At 27.8% G+C, this 16,392-nt stretch overlaps 1 protein-coding gene across 2 annotated transcripts in view; it reads right to left on the bottom strand.

The window, feature by feature from the left end:
• LOC125066675 (monocarboxylate transporter 3) overlaps window positions 1-15,685 on the bottom strand; it is a 29,522-nt gene extending 13,837 nt beyond the window's left edge. Inside the window, exons 1-2 of one of the 2 annotated variants that reach the window (XM_047674886.1) lie at window positions 15,384-15,685; window positions 310-431 (exon numbers count right to left, since the gene is read on the bottom strand). In XM_047674886.1, the coding sequence (XP_047530842.1) occupies window positions 310-423 (114 nt within the window). In that variant the 5' untranslated portion in view covers window positions 424-431; window positions 15,384-15,685. Of the gene's footprint in view, window positions 1-309; window positions 432-6,927; window positions 7,164-15,383 lie in introns of those variants that run through there. The other variant, XM_047674885.1, reaches the window with a different exon arrangement.
• Between the last annotated feature and the right edge of the window lie 707 nt (window positions 15,686-16,392).

The following is a 16,392-nucleotide window of genomic DNA, read 5'->3' as shown; positions in this document are numbered from 1 at the left end:
AGTAAGGTTTAAAATCTATTATCATATCAAAATTAAGATAAATAAGAGAGGCATATTGTTAAGCCCCATCTCTTTACCTCAAACTTGGCCGTGTTGAATTTTCATTGTTTTGACGTTTAGTGTGACGGTTCCTTATTGAGTTTTCTTTAAGTAATTCATATAATATGTGCCAGGTATTTAATTTATATTTTACAAACTGCTAACCACCTGTTTTTTATGTATACAATGAATACTTTTTGTATAATACTATAAGTGGGTAACATTTATAGATACAAATGGATATGGAAATATTTGTTACGTGGAACATACCAGTGCCGCTTCTGGCTCCGAATCATCGCTGGGGGAGTCGCTTCTACCCAGGCCGCTTTCGTCAGATGAGGGCGTCTCGAATGGACGCTCATCTGTAGCTACCCGCTGCACCATAGTAAATCCTGCAAGAAACAACATCTTACAATGTTTACAAAAGTAAAGTCTTAAAAAAATGTTCGTCTGAAAATTATTTTCTCTAAATTAATATCTTCTCTACATATATTTTTAACGTAGTGTAGAAATATGAATATGTATATAAGATTGGATAGCGATTACATAAGTATGATACCACGTGCTCTATTTAAGCGACATTCTTTGCTTTTGACTCTGAATACCTACTTTAAATGATAATAGAGTTCAATGTTTTAAGTTGTCATTTCATCTAATACGCATTAGGTTCGTTTAAAGAATTAAAGCGAACTACATACGTATGCTATTTAATTACTATTATTATTTATCATTAAAAATAAAAATAATTAATATTTATTTTATAATTATGAGTTTATAATAAAAATATTGTATAGTATTAATATAAATACTTATTACGTTAAAATTATACGTTGTTAAATTATTCATCAAATATGTTTACATTGAAAATTTTAAATTAATTCAAGATTCGATTAAAAGAGTTTCAATATAAGTTAAATGTATTATATAGAATGGACACATTTCATTTCTTTTTACAAAAATAAAATAATTAGAAATATTGTATGTAGTCGGATGAAAATGTCGAATTTATTCACTTGTCTAAACAAAAAACCAAGTATACAATGTACTCGTTAAATCGTGACGCAACCGTTAACGTTTTTTCACGGACAAATTATTCATTATAATTGAAAAGCGAAGTGAACTGCCCGAAACCGGATTGTTTGAGTCGATTTCATTTTAACGTTTAATAACACAAACCTTTATTGCCGAAAGTTAAGCAATGATCCTTCATTATTAAGCCCAATATAAATTTTATGATCAAAATATTATTAATTTTATGGGCTGGAACTTTTTTCCTTTTCGATTTTTTTTTATATGTAGTATAAGTAGTCGTTCATCATTAATATATTTTTTATAAGAATAATAAAAATTTGAGTTATATTTACTGTAATAAAAAAAAAAAAAACAAAATTTGGCACTTATTTCACCATGATGTTTGAGCATACATATCACATGTACGTGGTAGAACTTCATCCAAGACAGGCAGTTTGTCTGTCTCTCTCAGAGTTAATTATAAGGACAGAGTATGCAGACAAAAACTCAGTGGCATTTTATAGTAAGGCTCCAAATTGTATTTACAATATATGTATATTTATTGCAATGCAGCACATATGTGCTTAGTTAAAGCTATGGAATAAACGGAATTCTCCACCCCTAAGAAATAAATCAAATGTCAATGTACATTGTAAGCCGAGTGACCTGCACGATGCGACCACAGATAAGTGTAAATCATGAATATTATTTTATGTGAAATGTGAACGAGATAATGTTAGCAGCGATGACCTCGTGCAAACTTTACTCACTGTTACAATAAATGTGTATTCTTCATCATATATTTTTCTATACTAATACAAATGAAATATATAGAGTAATGGCCAAGGTTGTTTAAGTTTTCCTTGTTTTCATTTTTATATAATTATATTAATTTATAGCACTGAATGGGATATTCCTAGTAACTTTCGTTATTAACGATCGTGAAAAGTATTGTTTTCATTCAAAGAATTTTCATATTTTACCTTGATCCTATTCTACGTCTAAGAATTAACATTTAAGTATTTTTTTAATAAGGAGTTTGGTTTTGTATTTTGTTTCGTGATCGGGATAAGCTTTCACTGGTTAGGAAGGTAAATTCTACTTAAAGGAATCTACAGAATGCTTGTATAACCCTTTTTCATCGATCGTATTAAATTTGAAAATCCACAAATACCATCTCTACATATAAAATATGAAGCATTATAATATAATCGTGTGTAGGTGAAGTTTTGAATTTTATCTTATCGTTTAATTGAATATTATCGTGATTTTGATCTTAAACAGGATAATTGAGTTGATCTCTTCTTGGGTTATATAAAACACACTCTTCGCCGATCCCAAATAAATGGAAAAGGCAAGCATGTGTTGCGATTACAAATTCAAAATTCACGTGATATGAATCATCCGTATTATTTTTTAATTTAATGTAATAATTTATAATTTTTTTTATTTTTTCAAAAGTATCCTTGAAATGGGGATCATTTTAAATAAATGAATGCTAAATGTAAAGCTATGAGCCATGAGACATTCATACGCATATAAACCACACTATCGTTTTAACTTAGTATGTCCGTATAAAAATAAATTATCAATTATATTTATTATTATTAGTATTAATAAGATTGTCTTCTCATTATACTATACATGTATTTTACATAAATAATAAAACATAGAACGTAATAATATATATTAATATATAATTAGTGATTCGAGTGATATGGAATAATTTTAATTCCAAGAATTGTAACAGGTTCTTTAGTAATTCTAAAACATATCTCCATATTTAAGTAAACGTGAACGAAATGGCGCCTCCATCACGTTTAAAATACGTGTTTTAATTACACATACATAAAGACTTAAGCTACATTTTATTATTGAACATGATTTTTAAAATTTTACTTATTAAAGTAAATCTCAATCTATTTTGTGGTTATCTATATTGGTGGTAGGGTTTTGTGCGTCTATTGGGTACCAGCATCATATATTGTATATTGTCGAACAATAATGCTTAATATTGTTGATATCAAAATCAAAATATATTTTATTCAAGTAGACTCTTGCGAGTACTTATGAATTGCAACTTAACATAATTAAATTGTTATGGATATACATAATATTTTTGTTAATATATTGTAATTATATAAGGCAATCACAGGCACAAGGTACATAACATTATAGTTCCCAATCATTGACGATGAATGGTGTGGTAAATAATTCTTACAATGCGTATGTTTTTTTTTTTGCAATTTAATTTAACAACATCCCGTTGCCCGTGGAGGCTGTGTTGTTGATGTTTTTTACATTCAACTTTAATAAATTTTGGTGTCATCATCATCATCTGACTCATCATCGCTGGACTTCGAGCTAATCGTCTTCTTGGAAGACGTGGCTCACGCTAATTTATATATGTATATAAATATTTTTTTCATACATTGTAATTATAATATATAATAAATAGGAATTACGTGCGTATTTGGTAGTGACCACTTACCAACAAGTGGCCCATTTGCCAGCGCGTTTATTATTTTAACTTAAAAAAAAACTAGAGGTTTGTGATATTGCGTTAGATAAGCATGTGGTACGTAGATATCGTATCATACTAAATAAATATTCCGAACTTTTTCATACGAAGCTTAGTTATTTTAAGTAAACGAATAAATCTGTTAAACTAACTGAAAAAATACATGTTATTTTTGATACACAGTAAGATTAATCTGTACAGAAGCTAAGGTGAGGGAAAGCTAAACTTAATGTTGATGATATTTATGAATTAAATCATTAAAAAAATATTCGTATGTACACAATGTAATTCAATAAAAAACCATAATTAACTATTTTATTTCATTATTATAAATAGTTATTATCAGCGTTGTATTAGCAATATACTATTTTGGTTTGCTTCACAGAGATCTATTTACAACGTTTAACTGAATGTCAAATAGGTCATTGACGTATAAGTTATTAAGATAGTAAATTTTAATGTTTACGTATTTGCAAAGTAAATAGAATCGATAAGGAATAAAATAAATCGCGAATGATGTATAATATACAAAAAATATACTGCTTTACTGAAATTTCGACTTAGTTGTAGATAATTCTAATTCACTAATACTTATTTATAATAATCTATACATGTATTAAACTATTTGTAGCTCGCGGCTTCGCTCGCGTTTTAGAGGTGGGTCGTCAGATGTTAGACATAAAAAAGAAGTCTGTCCTTCATTTGGGCTTCAAATTTACTTCATAGCAAGTTTCATCGAATTTGGTTCAAAGACTTGTGAAAGAGCAACAGACAGACAGACAGTCAAAGTTACTTTCGCTCATTTATAATATTAGAATAGAAATCTGCGCTAATATTATAAATGCGAATCTTCTATCTGTGTTTAAGCAAATGTGAACATTTTTTAAATTAATATTTTAGAATGATAATTAGTAATTACATATGTACTTTATATTTCGAATCAATAATTAATTATTTGTATGTACTAGCATTTTGTTAATCGATTTTGATTTTTTAGGATTATATTATCTGTGTAAAATATTAACATTCAACGAAAATAAAGATGGCGGTTTTTCTAACAGATTACAAATATAAATATACATTAACTTGATGAAATAAAGATTAAGTGTGACTTTTTAATAAATAATTACAATATCTCAAACTATAGAAAGGATTTTTTTACACGTGTCTGCTTATTGGTAGACCTTTCTACAAGCCCGCCTGATCGAGCCATATAGGGACTTTGCTGTGTATTGTTGTTTTCCGGTTTAAAGGGTGAGTGAGCCAGTGTAACTGCACGCACAAGGGGCATACAATCTTACTATTTCTTACAGTGCCAATATCTATGGGCGGTGGTGACCACTCACCATCAAATGGCACATTGTTACCATTTAAATAAAAAATATACTTTCGATAATTTTAGAAAATACTTAACATTAGTTTTTCGTATGTGTTATAATCCTAAACATATTGTACTTGAACATCTAATGATGTTGCTTTTAGGGGAAAGTTAATACTTAGGTCAGGCACAATTGAATACACACCATATTTTTTCTTTCCTTTTTATGTGAAATTAAGGTTGCTTTTTATTTTCGACTATAAACATATCGCGATTACACCTACGAAAATGTAAATGTGGTAAATTTTTCAACAAAATCGATTATAAATAAAATATTAAGGTAGAGTTAGAACAATCTTTTTTCATTAGTTATTTATAGATATTAGATATATTTTAGATTTTTCTATTTTGGGCACTAATTCAAACATAATATGAATAATTAATATATGTAATTGATTATTATGCTTAAGTATAGAATTTATCAATAATTCAACTAAGAATTTTTTTTTGTAGAGCTGGATCATCTATTAGGCAACTGCCTCGCATCCCTCATAGACTAAAAGCCCCAAGGCAGGGCAAAAATTAGTAAATATTTCTCCTATTTGAATAGAGCGATACCATGCTGATTTAATATAGCAAAAAACATCGTAAAATATATTTATGGAAGATAGAAAAGTGTAAAAACATGCTTAATCCGGTCCTCGGTGTATGTTACCTCATCGATCAAGTCTTTCAGAAGTTATACGATCGCTACAAACGCACCAATGATAGCAAATATAACTATAAAAAATAAATAAATCTATCCTCCACACTGGTTTCGCCTTGGACTTAAGTAAGTACGTATATCTTGAAATATCCCAATGGACAACCACGGTCAATAGACGTCGGCATATAAGGGACGTCTCACTCCAACCAACTTGAACTATAACGCCTTATACGAAGGATTTACAGGTTGTACATAAATAGAAAATCTTTATGTTTACAGCGAAATGAGAGATTTATAGGTATAAGTTATCTCTAGTAACAATTACATATAATGTTGTTATGAAGAAAGTTATGATCGAGCGTCAAACATTTTAAAGTACTATGCGATGAAATAAATCTCTAAAGTGAAATCATTGTGTCCTCGGTCCGTTGTTTGTAAATAATAATCATGTTTTTGATCGAGTGGGCTGTTTACCGCGCTTTTATTATCGTGAGGTCAAGCATAAGGAAGATTATTCAAAATAATTATTATAATACATATTATAAGTACATGATTTTCAAAGTTTAATAAAACACGATATACGAAACGATTTGATTCGATTAATAATGTTATAAGGAAATCGTATTATAGGAATAATAATAAGCAATTATTAAATATATATTGTTTGCAAATGTGCCAATATATATTTGAAAAAAAAAAGTATATATAATTGATTATTTTGAACATAGCTTAATAGCTTTACGGTTGAAATTGCGAATCTCTTTTATTTCATCAACAGAACCATTTGTTTCAAGTTAAAAGTCTTGATATCTTAAAATTTATTATTTACATATAATTGTTTTTAATGCCCTACTGACCTCCCCAGCTAAGTAATTTACTTGAATTTAATGAAAGTAATGAAATGACAGAGCTAAGTAGTTTTTGTAATTACGTGCTTTTTATGCAAGTCCGAATTTTAACAAAAACTTAGCAAATTTTTAAAGTACAGCTAGTATTATTTACGAAAAAAAGTATGTTCGTAAATAAATACTTTTGTATAATACGCTTTATATTTTTTCAATCTATTATTATGGAATATTAGTAATCCATATAATTTTTTTTCGGTTTAGTCTTGATTTTTTTTCTTTGATGAAGTAATTAAATCGAATAACGAACTTATGCTCGTACAAAATATTTAAAACGCTGTACACTAATAGATTTAACGATAATATTAGACATTAGTCCAACCGGAATTTCAAAATAAATAATAAAAATATGAGAAATATTTTTGTACCCATGTAAAGGTTTTCAATATTCCTAAAATAATATGTACCTACCTTCTGGTATACCTACCGTGTAATTTTTTAATATGCAGATCCGTACTCGATCCATACTTTAGTCTAATATTTGGGAGTGACATAGTGTATGAGTGATTCTATTCTTGATTACAATTTTATTTATAGTATAATAGTCCGTGATAAGCATAATATATTTTCAGTTAAAGTTTCCAAAGCCTTGTTGTGCCCTTTACTGGTCCCATTTACTAGATACTGTTTGAACTCTTTGAACTTGGAAATAAATATCGTCGATTTTATTTATACGAACTTGTCTGAAATAAGTTGCAAGTTTGACTATCTTTTGATGTTATAATCAAAATAAATTATGTAAGTTTTTATACTTATTATAAAATATATTTGAAATAATTTTATATATTAAAAGATAAAAGCTAAATATATATAGTCACATAAAAATAATACATAATAAATAAATGAACATACATACCATTAAATTATTTGTTTATAAACAATCGATAATTCGGACTCTTAGAACTTTCTTAGAGATATATCAGCATCAAGACGATTACAGATAAAAAAAAAATCTAAAATAAGAACTCAGTTATCCAATTAAATGGTGTTGGGCTTTAAATATATTAACATATTGTTACTATATCGTTGATTAATTTCTATTAATAGATTTTTTTATATTCACGTGCACAATCGAACAAACTATTTGAGCGATAGCAAAAATGTAACTGTGTTAAATTATTCAAAAAGGATTATGTTTATATTATAATGGTATGTTAATTTTCAAGTTCTATGTCATTTAAACACTGGTGTAGCAAGTTCAGGTTTTATTAATCAGGTGTTTGTTGCGATTCTTTAGAATCAATATGTTAGAAAAATATACTGATAATATATTACGTGTAATTGATACGTATTCGCAAGCAAAACGCAAAAACAGATACACAATAAACAAAATTTTAATTAAATATGGGTTTATAATATTATGAAATATATTCATATAACTTGGTTTACTTGTTTAATCTTTCAATGGACATTGTTGTTGCTAACTTTTGTTTTTTGTTTTGTCTTTAGCTAATTATTAGAGTCATTACTAAAATAAAATAAATTAACTATTAATCTTTCTATTTCAATAATCAAAATAATATGAGTAATTTAATAATAGAATAATAAGTTCGTTTGTTAAAGCGAAGCAAATCTAAACAAATCAAAATGTTTTTTATTTAAGTAGACTGATAAAATCAGTTTTGAATGGTCATGTTACAATGAAATGAATGTAAAGCTATCACCGGTTCGTAAAGTAGATTGTTGAAGAACGGGCAAAATAGAAACTTCATAGTTACTCTTTTCCACCATTTTGATTACAGAGTTTAAGTCAATCACTTACAATAAAATTTATATACAGTTTCCCTTGCCTGGAAATCTAATCACTAAGTCCACGCTTTTTTATCATTAATATAATCTCGTATTGAGTAATATGCCTTATTTATCACAATACGCCAGGAAGCATGTATTGACTTTACGAAGTCGGAAAATAGGTGTTATAATTTAATTTTTACTCCTCGTGTCTATAGGATGATTGCTATTGTTTGTATAAAAAAGATCTATATTATTGTGAAAATACATAATAATTTTTATTGTAAACATATTTTGACGCAACAATAATTATACCTACCTTATTAAACACATCTCGTAGATAGTCTCGATAAATCAAAAGCTCTTTTTGCAAATATTTAATAATCCGGTCGTTATAAAATTTGACGTAGAATTTGTATCTGGATAGAGACAGGCATATAAAAATGGGATCTTCGTGGACGAGTAATAATGACGCAGATGACGTTGCACGGAGCAGACATTCAAGAGAACGAGCTTAATACATACATATACAATAAATGCGTCCGAATTATTTGTCATATCAGAGAAGTAAAACCAGCTTTAAGACAACTTTAATCAGTTGATTTTATATGTATCAACAAAATTATCTCAAATAATATTGATACTTGATTCAGGTTTTCCACGTGTGAAGTAAAAATAATATATTAATAAAATTTTATAATTGATTAGGTAATGTTGTGTTAGAATTAATTTAAAAGTATTTAATTTCTAGTGAAAAACGATTGAACGAATGAATATATCATATCATAAGCGTTGATTCTTTATATGTCTTGATATACAGTCAAAGCTAATAACGTGTCAATTTGAAGCCAACAGTTGGCCACTTGGTTGTCAAGCTTTACTTATATACAATAACATGTTTTCAAAACAGTTGACTATCAGAAATATTTTATCATTAATACAATAATTTCAACGTTTTCTTGTTTCTACGATGTACTTAGTACTTATTTTTGTTCTGATATTGCGTAAAGTACATACATACCTAGTACATTGCGGCGCAGAACATGTTTAGATGGCGCTCTAAAATTATTAGATTTATCATTATAATTATAATATGTACGTACTAATTTATACGATCATATAATTATAATTGTTGTTATATATATGGACTGAATACTACAATGATTTTCAAAAGTAAATCATTAATTAATAGTTTTAACCTTATATACTCGTAGTTTCTATAACTCTTAATAAGCAGCTGTAGTTTCTAAACCACAGCTTTGTTACGTTTTCAGTAGTATTCAGATGATTATTATTAGCATTACGATTATGAAGTATTTTAGTATTAATTTGTTAAAAATACGTTATGATTTCAGTTTTCCTTCTATAAGAGGAAGTAACAATTCGCCGAACGTTTAAAAATAAACACTTACCGCTATAAACAATTTCTTTAAATTGAAAAAACGATACTTATAATGTTTATACAAATATTTTAAAGATTTTCATAATCACTTTCTGGCGAACGAAAGCAAAGCAATTCTTTTTGTCAGTCACGTGGGAACGGCCACGCGGGCGAAGCCGACGCTTAAAACTAGACTTTATAATAAAACAATAAAAATATTAATAAACACAACTTAAAAATGTAAATTAAGAAGAATTGGCATACTTTGTGTTATATATGTATATTATATCATATTTGTAAAATTAAATACTAATTGTAACAATGTTTTCACAAAACATATAATAATCTAAACGACTCTTGTAATTCTTAAGCTTATACCGTGCATATACACTTTTTATTAAAGTTTTTAAAAGCAATTATCATTTTTTCTTCGTCTCGCCTACCAGATTTCCGCTGTTTTATTTATAGCTCAGAATTGCATGTAATGTGGTCGAGGTGGCTTTCCATGCGCTCTCTATACGAAAGATTTTATACTTAATTATGAACATCAGTTACACAGTATGTATTGATGCGTTTATATTTTTCGTAAATTACATAAAAATTTATTTATACATACAACATGTATATCTATAATAATTATATAAGTATTATCCGTAAATAGCTTAGCCGGTTAAAAATTATAAAATTGAATATTAGCTGTTTTAAGCCATAATGGGCAAAAATAATTTCTTGATTGATGAAACTTTAAACAAACATAAACATTTAAGTTTCTTTAAATATTTAGGTACCTAAAGTGAGATCGATAGCCCGAATACAGTCTGTATAATCTCATTTCTTGAAGTTGCTGTAAAATTTTCCACCGACTCTTTGACATTTAGTCACGTGTTCCAATGTATTCTTGATTATATTTGTGTATGTAAACACCAATGTTTTATAGATACGACATAAACGTTGTTCAGTAAAAGTTTTCGTTTTTTATTTCAATTATTAAAGCAGTATATCATTTCATAGTTGTTAAAATTAAGTTCTTGGTATCCAATTTAAAAATGTGAGTCTGAATTATTGCAAATATAAATAAAATTATATATTCTATATCTTATTATATATAGAATTGTTATGTAAAAATGTAAAATTTATGTCTATGTATTGTTTTATTTGTTTCGTGATATCGATTCAATATAATGTTCTTATAGATTTTTAAGTTTGAGCTGAATATTTTAATAATGAATAATTATAACTAACTAATTATTTATAAATGCTGATTGCATTTATAAATAATTTAATTTCTTTTCCTCGTCTATTCTATTCTATAGTTGCGACACTTCCATTAATTGCGAGATGCTATAAATAAGTATTCAGTAGTTGAGAAAAATATTTAAGTAATTAAATATTGCAAATATCTAGAGAAAAAATATTTTGACACTTATACATACATTGTTATTAATTTTCAAATAATTTACCGCTTGACAACTTTTTTTTGAAATAAGATATTATGTTATTTTTAAAGAAAAAATACCCTAACATATTAATTTTATTTATAGTTTCGTCATGTCTGACTTTCAACCACACATGAGAACCGACAAACCACGACCACTGACTCTCTTAATATTATAGGCCTTAAACTAGAATCTCAACGTTGTACTATGTATGTATGTAACATCAAATACATTAACTAGCAAACCCTTTGAGTGAATACTAATATAACTTTGAATTTACGATCACATCGCCAATAAAAATATTTCATTCTTAATGTTTTCCTTGTTCAGTTTTGAACTTTTCGAAGTAGTGTCTTACAATAAAAAGCGAGCATTCTCGGTAGAGATAATTTAGCTACTTATTTTATTTACTATTTGTATTTAGTTTTCTTACTTACTGGACGCGACTTCGAAAATATTCTACAATAATATTATATTTATTCTATAATTCATATATATACAACTCTGGATTATAAGTAACTTTAGCGAATATCGATTTTTAGTAGAGATTTTTTTGAATAATACAGTCACGTTAAAGTATCAAAAAACTAACAATCATAATAAACGGAACCATTAGTTATCTATTCGATGGTGAAATGAATGGTCCATTCACACCTTTGCAATCTTGGCGCCAAGTGTGGGACCAACTGTCCTTTTGAATCAAGCCGCCGAAAACTTTTTAATCCCACGCTGAGCAAAGGGTCGTCACTTCCGAGAAAAAGCAAAACATATTTTTTTTCTTAACATTGTTGTGTTGTTTATTTTAAAATATGTGGGAATATGTGTTACTACAGTTTAGTTCAAAATAGATGCATTATTTCACACAATTAACTCCGTTATTCATTGGTCTAACTAAGGTATTTTAACCGACTTTTTTCATTTGAATTTAGATTTAACAGTCGGATCTTCTGTCGTTTAAAAAAAAAACTTATTGTAACTCATAAAGAACAAGAAGTATTCAAATGTAGACGCATTCTATGAACATATTTGAATAACCTACTTTCATTATTAGCAGATATTAATTTAACGTTAATTACTGTTTGTTTTTTTAAGCAAATGCAATAAAAATGACGAGATTTTGAACACTATTTATGCCGGGATTTATGGAATGAGGTCGCATTACAATCTGTGTATAGAAGTGTATATGCAGGTCCGATAACAAGGTCCCCATTAACTTCATAAGCATTTAACTTATGTTTAGTTATTTTAAGTTATACTCTATACCAACCATAACAGGAAAAAAATCTATTAAGCAACATTTGACATCGAATTGATGCGATATCATGGTTGAGAGTTTGATTAATCTATGATATTCACTATGGATTTACGAAAAAATGGCGTTTCGAAGGAACTGTTATTTGAATTTGGGAAGTTAAATTAAAGTAGAAATAAGTAAGTAAGTGTAATTGTGTTGTATTATTAATAAAAATATATTAATCATAAACTCTTAGTAGTGCACAATATAGCTGAGTTATTTAGCAAATCGCATGAAATACGTAAATCTAAGGTTTTTTTATATTTTTTCCTACTTCTATTGGAATAGGCTATTTAGTGTTATCACTGTTTGTTTGTATATTTGTGAATTGTGGTTATTTACTTACCAACATAGGTTAATATCAGCGGAGATTTTAACTAGACAAATTAAGTTATTTTATTATGTTATTATAACCGAGAGAATACAGATATGATTTATGATAAGTAATGCGTTACAAAGTTCTGTACTCTTAACAAAGATAGGACAATAGTGATATATCATCAACTAGGTATGAACTTTCAGATCGTTATGGTTTTCAAACAAAAGAAGGCGTATTAATCAACGATTGTTACTGTTTTAAACTTCATCATCAAAATTATGATTCGTCTTTTAACGTTTGAAATAATATAATATTAAATATTTTACTAAACTTATTACGTTTTTAAATATACAAATAAAAATATGAGATAATTATTGTTTCGGATTTCATAGAATGAAAATCCAAAACTTATGAATAGAATTGTTTAATAGGTATGCATGTAAATCCATCATCCCGTGACTAATGGATAACTTAATAGTTTAAATACATCAATTCTCCGACCATTAGCCTTAAGACGAGATACACGTGCTAGTTGAAATATTCGTAGGTTCGACTAACATGTGTTTAAATATGGCTTTTGTACACATAAGAAGTACTTACATACAAGTAGCATGAAAAATAAATTATTAAGGTGTACTGTTATTCAAAAATATATCATTTTTTTGTATAACTGTAAAATAAATCATTTAAATTATCTATAACAGAAATAATGTACATATTGTATGTTTAAATAAGCTTTTTAAGTTTAATCAAGCTGATTTTACAAGTCATGTAAATGGTTTTTGCTATGTAATTGGATCATATTACTTATTCGTTTTATTTAATTTTTTAAATCGATGAATAACGCTCAAATTGTATCCAAAAATAAATTAAATATATGTATTATTATTTAATTAATATGTTATATGCTAAATAAAGAACAAATATTGCCAGTTTATGTCTCGCTATTAGGCAAATGTCTCTATTTATAGAGACGGCTTAGACGATATTCCACCACGCTGCTCTGTTGGTAATGTACGGTAAATACGTATGTGGTAGATTTTCATTCAACACTTTTTGCAGTTTATTTTAACAACCATGTCATCCAGCATGTGATGGAATATAGATACAAATTATATATATACTTTTTTCATAGGGTTCATATTTTTTTCCACTAGTCAAATATTGGACAAGGAAAACGAACAAGAATAATTTCAAAAGTCCTAAAATTTAAATAGATAACGATTATATTTCCTCCTAATACAATCGTTCAATTTAGTGGTAATTAAAGTTATCTTTATCAAATATTTGCCTAAATTTGGTTTATTTTAGTAATGTACTTCGTTGTTTTTAACGTAGCCTATTTGATAAAGTTCAGCGCTTACTACACAATACAATCATTGTCTATATCATTCCTAATATTTAGAACTTTAACGAGTTCTTTCCGTAACCACCTTGATACTTTTTTTATTGATAATAATAACGTAAAAAAATTCAGAAAGGTCGTATAATACAATACGTAATATGTTTAGTGTTCACGTTCACTGAGGAGTAAGAACTAGTTTTTTGTCTCAAGGCTTAATGTGTCCAACAGATGGTTATAAAACCAATCAAGATACGTATCAATCATTATTGACATTCATTTACAATTATTATAAAACTATTGTATACAAAACAAAAAAAAAATACTTTGAGCACAAACATTATTTCAAAGTATTACAATATTTGTTTGAACCCTTATGATTTTAATCACTATACCTCTAATAGCGACACCAAGTTTATCTGTGAAAGATGACGTAAATATAGAAAGATTGTATATTGTATTTTTGTTTCTGCAAATATTACATATTTATATATTTTGACTATTTTTATAGGATTGGTAAACCAACATTGAGATAAAACTCAAGCCAAGATCAAATAAAAATCTTGCTTTATGTAGCTTATAATTTTAAGCTGTTAAGCATAGTTCAATGTAGTTTCTTTGACTATTTTGAACTATTTATATAAAATAAATATCAAAGCTTTAGTAACATTTTTTTTTTAATTTGAATTCATTTTTATGTTGGCAATGAATCAGCCGAGGGTAAGGTCAGACAAATCAATTTGAATACTCTTTCGCTAGCGTTGAGTCACAATATTTTTAACGCTTACTGATAGCGTTATCTCAATATTGCGTTATGTTAAAATTTTAATGTCCACAAACGGAATCTTTTCGAATTTTTACTGTAGGTATCTAAAATTTTTTCTCACATACTGGCTACAACGATAACTTGTAAATTTAATAGCTAACTTTGGTGATTCTGTTAGAATTTATGAATTATTTACGAGTGAATATTAATTAATTTAAATTAATGTTTTCCTTTGGATACATATCACAAAGTATACGCACAATGTAACGTATTTAGGTACATTTGGTGGAAATAACTCGGTTATAACTTTTAATTTAGCGCTTTATAAAAGCGTCGTTTATTTCTAATGTAAAGATAGTAGAGTCGATTAATAAATAATTTCATTGATTTTAGATGTTTCATTTAAGAGGCTTGTAACATTACGACAAATCTTAAGTAAAATGTGTTTGTCACTTACACGTCTTGTATGTTTAAAATATTTTGAAATACGAGATTGTAATTTAAAATATAGGTGCGAACGTCTCGTGCACCAAAAATAGTTGCGTCTGCGCATCCCGTGCCTTGACGGGGTTTAAAAATAAAACTGTGACTAGATGCCTTCAGATGTCACTCACCCGCAATGCACTCCTAGAGGATAGCACTATTAAGTGCCAAATTCGCCAAACTCGTAAACCTTCACTAATACAAATTTCGAATTCTCCGTAATGCCGGCTTATTAGCATATGCGTAAACGCGTCGGTTTCACTACCGCGTTTTAGGCAACTTTTAGCACATTAGGGTTAAAGACATAAAGCCCAAATGTTTATAAACACTTCTTAAAACTATAATGATAAGATTATTTTAAGTTTATTTATTATCGTCATAAGTTTGTTTGTAAATGGCAGCGCGTGCCTTCGTCGCCGGTTGCGAGTGTACTGAGCGGCGCCGGCGTCCGACGACCATGTTTAAAAGCACGCCGTAGTTAGCTAGATAAAAAATATTTCTGTTTCGATTTCAACGTATTGTATACGTAGAGGGACAGGCTCGATGACGGCTATGATAGCGTTTAATACATAAGCACACTATCTTACGTAATCGATACAAATTTAGATTCATTTTCATCACGACTTGTAAACCCGAATTAAAATAAAAAAGTGGCATGTCGTTCTGAAAACTTTGAGTGTTTTAATTTTGCTAACATTATGCTCATGGGCAAATTGAAATGAATAATGAATTGTAGTTCACAAGCTCTGTCATCTAAGGTGTTAATTACTTATTTATCGTTAAGTAAACTAGGTACATAATTTAATAATATAATTATATTGATATTTGCATCATTCAACTGTTTCAATATCATTATTTTGTTTTCGGTATATCTTTGAATATTTAAATTGCCTCATTATATTTATGATGGCATAAATAATATGTAAAATGAGTTTAACATTATTTTTGAGTTTTTCCTTAAACAATATTTAATAATAACGTACTATAAAATATTTCATAATGTTATGTAGGTATTCGTATTTATTTGTTTGGTTGAATATAAATACAAGTTTAACCAAAAAATCTTTATTCTAAAAAATAGTGTACACATGTACCAAAAGTGTACCTTGCTTAAGCTTTATCTTAAACTCTACCATTTTT

This window comes from Vanessa atalanta, chromosome 10, assembly GCF_905147765.1.
Source record: "Vanessa atalanta chromosome 10, ilVanAtal1.2, whole genome shotgun sequence".
NCBI lineage: Eukaryota > Metazoa > Arthropoda > Insecta > Lepidoptera > Nymphalidae > Vanessa > Vanessa atalanta.
This window is presented reverse-complemented; position numbering and strand designations above follow the sequence as displayed.